At 45.6% G+C, this 10,437-nt stretch overlaps 2 protein-coding genes across 2 annotated transcripts; both read left to right on the top strand.

The window, feature by feature from the left end:
- The first annotated feature begins 593 nt into the window (after nt 1–593).
- LOC100836708 (transcription factor VIP1) lies at nt 594–4,135 on the top strand. Its single transcript, XM_003578828.2, has 4 exons — nt 594–1,235; nt 1,520–1,652; nt 3,290–3,374; nt 3,575–4,135. Exons 1-4 carry the CDS (start codon nt 742–744, stop codon nt 3,850–3,852), a joined length of 990 nt encoding a protein of 329 aa, XP_003578876.1. The 5' UTR covers nt 594–741; the 3' UTR covers nt 3,853–4,135.
- Nucleotides 4,136–7,261: 3,126 nt separating this feature from the next.
- Nucleotides 7,262–9,701, top strand: LOC104585180 (nodulation-signaling pathway 2 protein). Its single transcript, XM_010241193.2, has 2 exons — nt 7,262–7,353; nt 8,330–9,701. The coding sequence occupies exon 2, from the start codon at nt 8,356–8,358 to the stop codon at nt 9,514–9,516; it is 1,161 nt and encodes a 386-aa protein (XP_010239495.2). The 5' UTR covers nt 7,262–7,353; nt 8,330–8,355; the 3' UTR covers nt 9,517–9,701.
- The last annotated feature ends 736 nt before the right edge of the window (nt 9,702–10,437 follow it).

The raw sequence follows: 10,437 nt of genomic DNA, 5'->3' as shown, positions 1-10,437 counted from the left end.
AGCAGGCCAGGGACCCACCACGGTTGTCCAACCGCAAGGTGCAACCGCCATGCGGCGACAGGTCACTCACAGGACAGACAACCATCTGTGCCCCCATCCTCCGTACTCACCACTCACCGACGTGCAGACCCCACTCTTCTCCCGGACCCACACGTCATCCAGCAGGCCAAAGTCCACCGGCAGGCAGTATAAACCGGGTCCCACGCGGGTGCACGCTGATAGGACCAACGCGGCATTCGTTCCACCCACAGGAAATTACATCCCTGCCCCTCCTCCTCAACTCCCCGTCCCTACACCGAGTCCACGAGGGGTAGCAGTACCATCCGATTTGCCTTGAGATCCGCGCCCACCGATGGCCGGGCCGTGCACCCGGTCCACGCAAACTCTTCCTTTCCACCTCGCGTCCACACACACCTGTGGCCGGAACAAGATTCCCTCCCCCGCTCTCACTGCACCTTCCCCACCGCGTACACCGTCCATCCTCGTCTCGAGATTCGGGCCCGGTGTCGCGAGCTCCGTGCACCGGGACCACGCGGCGTGGGGGGCGCGGCGCGACCTTTCCTCCCTTCTTCTCCTCACACGTATCTCCCACCAAACTCGATCCCCTCCCTCCCGAGCTCACAAGCACAAGCACACAGCGCAGCACATTCCTTCCCCAGCTTTCCACGCGCCGCCGCCGCCACAGCGAGCCTGCTGCTGCTGCTGCTAGCTTGCCTCGCCGCCAGGGTCCCGTTGGCCGCCATGGACCCGCGCTACCAGCTGCCGACGCCGGTGCCGTCATCCGGCGTCGGCGGCGGAGCGAGGGGGCATCACCGGCGGGCCCACTCGGAGACGTTCCTGCGCTTCCCGGACGCGGAACTCCTGCTCGACCCGGACGGGGACTTCTCCTTCTCCGACCTCGACTTCCCCTCCCTCTCCGACGACTCCCCGGCGGCCTCCGACCCGACCCCGCCTCCCCCGCCGCCGCTCGCCTCCTCCGGGGCTCCTGCGGCTGCCCCTCGACCTCCCGGAGGGGCGCACCACAACAGGAGCCTCTCCCTCGACGCCGCCTTCTTCGAGGGCCTCGCCATACAAGGGGGAGGCGGGCATAAGAGGAGCGGGTCCATGGATGGAGTCAACTCGCCGTTTGAAGGCGAGTCGGCGCTCTCGGGCGGGCTGCCTGACTACGCTAAGAAGGCCATGCCTGCCGAGAGGATCGCCGAGCTCGCGCTCCTCGATCCCAAACGCGCAAAGAGGTGGGGAAATCTTCAAGCTGGTTATGATTGCTTTCTAGATCCGGAACGAGGTCTCCTCTCGTTTATTTATTTACTACTAGTATGATTTTGCTTGTGAAGCATGTATGCTTATGTTTGTAGCAATTGCTGCTGCGTGGTAGTATCAGTTATGAGATCTCAGATATCTCGTATCTGCTATTCCGGCTTGTCTTAATGCGCAAGGTTTAGGATCTGCCGTGGTGCTTTGTAGTTACTTTGGACTTGTACTAATTTATGTTAACATCTGTGGTGGTTCATGTGTGTAGGATTTTGGCGAACCGGCAGTCAGCGGCGAGATCAAAGGAGAGGAAAATCAAGTATACTGGTGAGCTGGAGAGGAAGGTCCAGACACTGCAGACCGAGGCCACTACGCTGTCAGCACAGCTTACGCTTCTACAGGTATGGCCCTATTTTATTTGAGAGTGCGTGGTGAGCTTTTATTTATCTAATCCACTATGCTCATTGGTCAATTGTGAAGTTTGACATGTACTATGGCCATAATAGAATAACTTATATGAAAACTAAAGTTTGACTGCTAGCTTGTCATGTTCTGTGAAGAACTGCAGTATATGTCTTTGTTGTGTACACTGCTGCTCATGATTTCGCATTTAATCCATATCATTGAAGTTGAATATGCTTAGTTGAGGGCATTTGCAGCTGGAGCTATTGGTAACTGTGAGGTGTTAAAATGAGCCAAGCTACGTTGATTGGCAAATGTGCGGAATTGATCCTTATTGGTTGTTTATTGAGGGGATTGTGAGGAAACAACACATATTGTTGGGCAGCTTAATTAATTATAGGAAATGAGAAAAGCATGGCAAATCAAAATTGTGTTAGCATTTCATGCTTATTTTGGAATTTTCGTGGCAATTCGCATGATTTGTTAGGGTGCGGAATATCAGAGTATGTGGTCACCACTCACCAGGGGATGGGATGAACAAGGAAGTTTTCATGGCAATTTGCATGGTTTGCTAGGGTGAGGCGTATCAGAGTATGTGATCATCACTCACCAAAGGATGAGACGAACAAGGATTTATTTTTTTAGGAAACAAGCCCACACTTATGTTCTTTATTTAGTACATTCTGCCTCTATTGTTGTAGCTCACGTAGTAATTATTGTTGGTATGAAGGCACCTAGTATAATGTTGAAGCAGATGTCTGCGTCTTGATAGACCAGTTACCACAAACAAGGCTAGCAATATCCCTCTTCAGAGTATGATTTGGATGAAGTGGATGGAATCAGAAGAGTAGCGTTAGGCTGATGATTAAGGAGCGAGACAGTAACCATCTCTCTCAGGAAAACTTTGCTAGTACGCTTCTGTTTTGTTAGGCAAGGGTTATCAAGACTTAGTCCCAGGATGACAGTATGCTCTAAAAAAGGAAAACTGAAGGTGAAGCCGAGCTGTCTAAAGTTAGGGTGTGTTCTGTTTTGACCGAACCACACAAACCAACTCTACTATTTTGGCTAAGGTTTTGGTTGCCCAATTGTTGCCCATAGATTGGTAAAGGGAATACATAAGGAAGTGGCCAATGGGCCATGTGCATGCCATGATTTGGCAACCATCAAAAGAAGAACTGCCTCTTGAGCACTGCCAACAAATTGGTGGTGTTGATTTGGGCACAGACCAAACATAACCTTAATTTTTGTTGGGTGCAGTGCCTCTTTTGGGCGTAAACACCTACCCGTGTTCACTCACAAAGACCTCTGGTAACAATTATCTGAAGTGAAGCTTATAATTGCTGACTCGGTGTTACTAAATTTAGTCAATATTCCTGTGAACCATTTGCAGTTGTACGGATGTATTAATTTCATAGTTTGTTGGTTTTTGGAACATGCTAGCACATGACCTCCTTTACATGCCGATGAGCATAATATTTGATGGGTAACTGCCAGTTGAGTCTAGAAGGCAACAGTTTCTTTTGTTTTATTTTGTGGATATTTTCATTAATATTTGGTGCTGTGACTTTGTTTCTTTTGTTCCACATGTCTATATTCTCGTATATCTAATATTTTTTACGATTTACTTGAACTGCAGAGGGATACATCTGGTTTAACTGCTGAGAATAGAGAGCTCAAACTCCGGTTGCAGTCCATGGAAGAGCAAGCTAAACTACGTGATGGTATGTTCTGATCTTCCTTGGAACTTCCTCAGCTCTTCCAGTAATCATTTAAATGCTCCAAATGACCAAGTTTTGCTGCCACGAGGTCTCTGCGTCCAGAGACAAATTGGTTGCCAGTTAGTAAGGAGAAATTGGGTGTTTGTATGTTCCTAATTCAGGGATCAACAGACTGAAATATTTTCTTCTCCTACAAAATGCAGCTCTGAATGACGCCCTGCGAGAAGAAGTCCAGCGACTTAAGATAGCTGCAGGTCAAGCTTCAAACATGAACGGAAATCCCTTCAACAGCGGAATGCAGCAGATTCCTTCCTATTTCTCTCAACAGCAGCAGCAGCAGCAGCATCAGCAACAGCAACAGATGGCTTACTTAGGTGGGCACCAAGCTCAGAATCGCCATCCAAATCATCACCAGAGCCCATCGAATGGTGGCCAGTCGCTGAGTGGTCAGTCCCTAAATGACTCCATGGATTTCATTTGAAGAGGAACCCAGGCCACCCCTATTAAAACCATACACCAACTGCAGCTCAGCATTGTAAAGATAGCTAATGTACAATCAATGTATGCATATGAATCATTGGTAGGGTAGTTAGCTGTTCTTTGTATCATTAATCAGAGAGCATTCTCTTGTATAACATAATCTCTCTTTCCCCCTTCTCTGTTGGTTTCTGGAGAGATATTAACTTATGCTTAACATTTTAGTACCTGTCAGTGTTCACCTTGTAAGGTGCCTTTTTGTGAATGCCAAGGTTTCTTTCTGCCAAGTATGTGCACAAAACTAATTGCATCAGGTCTTAATCAAAGTAACCTTGAAGATGACTAGGAGGCAGGCTGGTTGGACCTTGATGGTCCAGCCTTGCCACCAACTATTAACAAGGACCGATAGGCTAGACCGGCACAAGGATTTGTTGGAATTTTACAGGAAATAGTTAAATTCCTGTAAATTTGCTACAAAAAAGTTCCTTTGTGTTCAAAAAATGGCCTGGAATCATACTCTCTCCGTTCCAAAATAAGTGAAGTGGATTTGTACCATGTCATTTATTTCTAGACGGAGGGAGTACTAAATTTTACACTGTTCAGGTTAACATAGAGGGGTGGAAGATATCTGAACGAGTGAACCTACCTGTAGGCTTCACCGCTTCAGGCAGTTGGTTGGTCTCTCTCAACCAATTGACAAAACAGGGACAGAATATTGGAGGTGGATGTGACATGCTATATGCTGTCGAAAAATACCAGAATGATCAATGGGTGCGTCCTCTTTTCTTTCTACCCAGCTTTAGCCTTTCCTTCTACTTTAGCCTCCTCTTTGACAAACAATAGACCCTGAACCTTCTAGCTTGGCCAGAAAATATGATTTCGACGCATCATTATGCCCTTCACGCCCTTCAGCCCTTCCATTGTCTACAGGATGATTGTGACATGACACCACAAGATGAGACCCTGTTTTATTGAGTCATTAGAGTAAATAAACTTAGTAGGCTCTTCAAGAGGGTCAATTGATTAATCATCTGCTATTTATCAGTTAACGTGCAAGAGTATTGTTTTTGAGTACGTCAAATTATAGGGTTAATATCTAAGAGATTTGTGGCATGTAGGATTTCAAGCCCCATCTGAAGTTCGGAAAAGTTAAAATAAGTAGCCGAAATCTAGTAACTGTAATCTATTATTTATGAAATATAATTTTTAAGATCATTAGTATTACTAGTCAATATGTTATGTCTTACCCACAAAGAGAAGTTAACATACTGTGTCGAAATTTGATATCTGAGTTGTTCAACTGTGATCAATAAGTGACATTTCTAGGACTTCTTTTAGTGTCGTTCAAAAGTAATATGTTCATGCTTCTTTTTGAAATCCAGAAGAACAAGCAGGGTCATGCTTTTTATCTTTCCATTGCTCCTAAATAGCACAGACGCGTAGACCCTGAACTGCCGAATGCACTTACCTGCTACCTCCATTTGCAAGCTTCTTAAAGCTCGTGTCTACTAAGCAATGAACATGACAGAACTCAGAAGATGGCAACTGTTCCCTGTAAGATACTTTTGGAGTCTTGTCACATCTGGTCCATGTGGAAGACGAAGAAACCTTGTTGATCATAGGCTGGCAAACCAACAAGATCCAAAAGCATGTTATGTTTATGACAAATGTGTCAATGTCACAATGGGTATGTTGATGATTGGTGAAGGAGGCAAGCAGGATAAAAGGAAACAGGCATGGTCAGCTTCATACAATATCTTTAACTTCAGTGAAACTCATGTGGAGTTTCTCTAAAATGGATGTTCTATGCTGAAGTTTCTCAAATGAACTATCAGATATGTGATTTTGGAGTACTATATTGTTCTAACTTGAAGTTGAGTGCAGTTATGTTCCCCTCCTGTTTTCGACCATAACGCGTTGTAGAGCATACATATAGCTGTAAAAAGTTTCTGATTTTATCTTTTTCTTTCAGAACTTATTGTTCTTCTGCATAATTTTACGGCAAGTGGCCTTTGGTCTAAGTTTGGCATGCATAAAACTTTTACATGCAATTTGCTTGGTGATATTTTCCCACTTAACAAATTTTGTAGGCTTATGAATAGAACTATCTTCTTGTCAATTAAATGTTGACAAGTGTCCTTAAGGAGCAATTGTACTATCTGTTTCTTAGTCTTGGAAGTTCTGCTACAAAGTACATACATATTATTTTCTGATTCTGCTGATCATGTTGGCACTGGTACCCACTAGGAGGATAAAAACAAGAGCGAATGTGAATATACTAGTTATATTGCAATCTACTGATTCCACAGTAGCCGACTGGAATCATTGGTTTGCCGGAGTCATCGATCCAGTACTGTATTTATATGTTTTTATCATCCTCTAACTTATTGTTTCGCTTCTTTCGCTGTTTTTTCTCTTTGCAGAAAGTTTCTTTCGCTGGTTCGATTAGGATGACACCAAGGAATCCATCATTCCATCTGCCGGCCTCGACTCGTTTGATCTTATTGATGGTAGAGTGTTTCATGAGCATGGCAAACAGGCAAAGTTCTACACTTTCTATGTTGTTATAATGAAGTGTGAAGTCATTTCTTTTCTCGGTTTCAACGAATTAAAATACTGCATCCTATGATGTATCCTGAAGTCTTGTTAGTTATGATTCTTAATTACATTCTCTCAAGTAGTATATATTTTTCTACCTCCACCACATCAGTTAGTAAGTTCCTTTGTGGGAAGATTTGAGAGCAGTGGGTTTTCCTGTTCTTCACCTCTATAAATCTAATTGGCTGTGCTTTGGTATTTTTTCTGTTTTTATCATAGGAATGGTCATGGTAAATTGATTAAAACTTTTTATTGACAAAATGGACAATGAAGTCATCTACTTAGTTCAAATACCCAGTCACATCGAAGTGTACTTACAATTCCCTGCCATCAAGGATCTTTACCATACAAAAGTCATTACTCCCCTTTCTAACTGTGCAAGTTTGTTCCGTTGCACTTTGATATCTGTCTTGTTCCATGCGATAAACAAATACATGGGTGTACCCAGTACCTACACTAGAGTAATCACAATTTGCAGAGGTCCCCTCTTGTTAGCATGGTGGATGGTGACATCTTAGCTTGTCATCTAACACAAATTACCTCTTGAGTCTCTTACTCTCTTGGCAGTCTCGAGTTGTATGCACCAATCAGTTCACCTAAAAGTTCGAACTCGGAAGGTGGGCAATAATACAATTCTACATATTTCAACAGGCACAAATCACGAAAAAGCCTTGGAGTCGCATGTGTTTTCTGGACCTGAGTATATCTTAGCTATTCTGTACAAGGATTACATCGATATACTGTTCTAAATTAAGGTCTAATCGTTTACCGAATCTCATATGGTTGCATTTCTTTTGGACAAGTTACCAGTTACCACGGAGAAAGAGTCCAGGAGGAAAGTCCAGATAAAAAAACAAGAGGTAGCTCATTGGCACCAAGAACATCCCAGTGGCACCATTTGTTTTGTGTAAGTAACCTTTCTGTATCAACTCTACCCCTCAGACAAGCAGCATTGTTTCCCTTCAGTTGTACTCCATTGGTTGCATGCCATCCATAATTTAAAAATCGGCATGTTGTCCGAATCTGTGCTCTACCGGCTTCATGAAGGTACGCTAAGAATTGAATACCAGTTTGCAGTAATGCTGCTGTATGATTGATTAGCAGTAATACACACTAGCATATAAAGAATGGGGATGGACGGGAGCAAGTTTGTGTCATGAACTGATTGGACAAAGCGTCATATATTAGCATAGGGAGAGTACTGTACTTGACCAGGTATGAATGAAAGTTCAGTCTTGAACATTCTTTCTTTTTCTGGGCTTTTACGTATTAATAAGAGATGGCAATTGACGGAAACAATGTCTGGTGCACAGGGTTACATATTATAACATAGTAGTTTCTTAAAAAAAATTCTTTGGTTTTTGCTAGCTGGCCAAAAGTCTTCACCTTGATTTCTCCCAAAAAATTGAACAATTGCAGACACTGAAGTTGGTAGGGAAAATATGCAAAATAAAAATGCAATATGAAAGATCAGACAGATTAGCTTACAACAGCCATAAAGATTCCTATATAAAACTTTCCCTCCCGTTGAGAAGTGGTCCTAGCTCCTTGCCTCTTTTCCATGTATATATGCATATAAGCTGTGCAAACCACAAAGCTGGAACCAGGGCAATTAGCACTGGGAAAAATGGAGGCGCTACTGTCATATCCTTGCTCCCCTCTTATCTCCTTCCCTGCACAACATGAAGAAAGCAGTTCTCTCCTATGGCCTAATCAGTTAGTATTCCCCCATGAGAATGCCCACATATACGACGCCAATCCTCCTGGCGATGATCGGTGGCAAGACCACAGGTTCTCAACCATGGACGTTGTCCAAGAAGCTGATGATTTGCTTCAAGATTATTTCCCCAGTGCAAAAATCATTGAGGGTGACAACCTTGCAGTGGCAGTCCAGGATGACAGCCTGGTCATGGAGGACAGTAGCAGTCTAGATGACCTCCTCATGGCCAGCGCCACGGCAGTCGAGGCCGGCGACATGGTCAATGCCTCGGCGATCTTGGAGAAGATCGACAGCATCGTCCTGGATGGCATCACGTGTGGAAGATATGGTGCGGTGGGGAGCTCGTCATTCGATCATCTGGCATGCTACTTCGCCAGCAGCCTGCGCACCGGCATCGCCAGAGCGCGCACCGAATGCCACCCGCTGGCGCTGGCCAGCAGGCTGCCGGCGTACCAGATGCTGCAGGAGCTGTCGCCGTTCATCAAGTTCGCGCACTTCACCGCCAATCAGGCCATCCTGGAGGCCACCCTGGACGAGGGGGGCGTCCATGTCGTCGACCTCAACGTTGGGGACGGCGTCCAGTGGTCGTCGCTCATGTCGGACCTCCTCCGTCACGGCGGCAGCAAGCCGTTCCGCCTCACGGCAGTTGGCAGCACTACTGTGACAGCCACACCTGGACGGTGGCTCTCAGAGTTCGCCGAGTCCCTGGGCCTTCCGTTCCGGTACGACGAGGTGGAGGACCTCCACAAGCTCACCGAGATCATCTGTGGTGGATCGTCAGTGATCCTCTCGTGCGACGCAACCGGCATGTCTCACACCCTGGCCATGGACACGTCGCAGACGCTCCCCCTCCTGACCGGCGTCATCAAGGTCCTGCAGCCCAAGCTGGTGATCCTAATCGAAGACGAGCTGTCTCGCTTAGGCAGGACACCGCCGCCACCCCTCGCCGGTGGCGCTTCCTTTGTTGAGCTCTTCTCTGAGGCGTGGTGCCACTTTGCGGCAGTGCAGGAGTCCCTAGCAAGCTGCTTCTCTGGCGCCGGCTACAAGGCGCGCCTGAGGCTGGTGGAGGAGGAGATACTGGGACCAAGCATTGAGGGCGCCATCACCGCCACGTGGCCACCGCACGGGTCAATGACAGGTGGGACCGATGCCGGGCCTGTGGCGTCGAACGGGTTTCCAGGTTCAGGATATAGGACCTGTGAAATTAGTGGTTTTAACATTGTCCAAGCCAAGATGCTGGCTGGGCTTTTCAGCAGGGGTTTTGGGGTTTTGCATGACAAGAAGGGGAGGCTTGCTCTGTGCTGGAAGGACAGGCCTTTGACCTCAGTGTCTGTCTGGAGTCCTGTGTGAGGGTGAGTGAGAGAGAGAGGAGCTAGCTATGCTGTTCGATTAGTTTCTTATTTTCATTGGTGAGATCTTATGAAGTGTTCTTCTTCCTTGGGGGACACTTTGTTGAAAACGAAGCAAGTTTTGTAGTGAAAGATTTTGCGTTAGAGAGCAGATATTCAGATGTTCCAATCTATTTCCAATCTCCATATTAGTTTGCCGTTTCTCTTTCATCTCAAAGCAATCTCAAGTCTGAGATCGATGGTCGGCTCAAATTTCTAGGAATTTATTCTTGGTAAAATGTTGTAAAAATTCATTCTGTGGGCCGTGACTTGCATGCCATTCAAATTTTGAGGAATTCATTTTCTTTCTTCTGTAGATATTTTTTGGAGAAATATTTTGTTTCCTTCTTTAGATCAGAAGCATCATCGTCTTGTTTCATTTGCTCTGGTCTCTGGACACTGGAAGGAAAGCATTTTATTTTATTTTTGAGAAGTGGAAGGAAAGCTTCCGTGCGGCCCAAGCGGGGAGCCAAACCTGCAGTTAGCGCGGCAGAAACGAAGACATGCATGCAGTAAGCCCAGCACATTACTTCTCTTGGCCCATGTTGCAGGTTGTAGGTTGGTACTCCGTACAACCGTACAAGACATATCTCCGGCCCAAACGAATATAGTGATACGACCGTATAAGACAACGCGGCCCAACACCACGATTTTTGAAGCATAAATCTCTGTACAGAAACAATGCGTTCGTTCTCAAAAAGAAACAATGCGTTCATGTATTCAAAATCATCCTGACGGAATGACTTGTCGAAATATTATATGTATCTATGTATCTAGACATTTTTTGCACACAAATACTGTCAAATTTAAGACAATAACGGTCGCGGAAGCAGTGTACTCTCATTCTGTTTGTAAATGTGTCTTAGACTCTGGACCCATGTGA

This window comes from Brachypodium distachyon, chromosome 4 (assembly GCF_000005505.3).
Source record: "Brachypodium distachyon strain Bd21 chromosome 4, Brachypodium_distachyon_v3.0, whole genome shotgun sequence".
NCBI classification, from domain to species: Eukaryota; Viridiplantae; Streptophyta; class Magnoliopsida; order Poales; family Poaceae; genus Brachypodium; species Brachypodium distachyon.
Note: the sequence above shows the minus strand (reverse complement) of the source record. Positions and strands in the feature narration are given on the sequence as shown.

What these genes read in the sequence shown, in the direction of transcription:
- LOC100836708 (XM_003578828.2), top strand. Translation starts at nt 742, where the DNA reads ATGGACCCGCGCTACCAGCTGCCGACGCCGGTGCCGTCATCCGGCGTC. An exon ending in GATCCCAAACGCGCAAAGAG is followed by an intron (nt 1,236 to 1,519) that starts GTGGGGAAATCT and finishes TCATGTGTGTAG; the next exon opens with GATTTTGGCGAACCGGCAGT. An exon ending in GCAAGCTAAACTACGTGATG is followed by an intron (nt 3,375 to 3,574) that starts GTATGTTCTGAT and finishes TACAAAATGCAG; the next exon opens with CTCTGAATGACGCCCTGCGA.
- LOC104585180 (XM_010241193.2), top strand. Translation starts at nt 8,356, where the DNA reads ATGGAGGACAGTAGCAGTCTAGATGACCTCCTCATGGCCAGCGCCACG.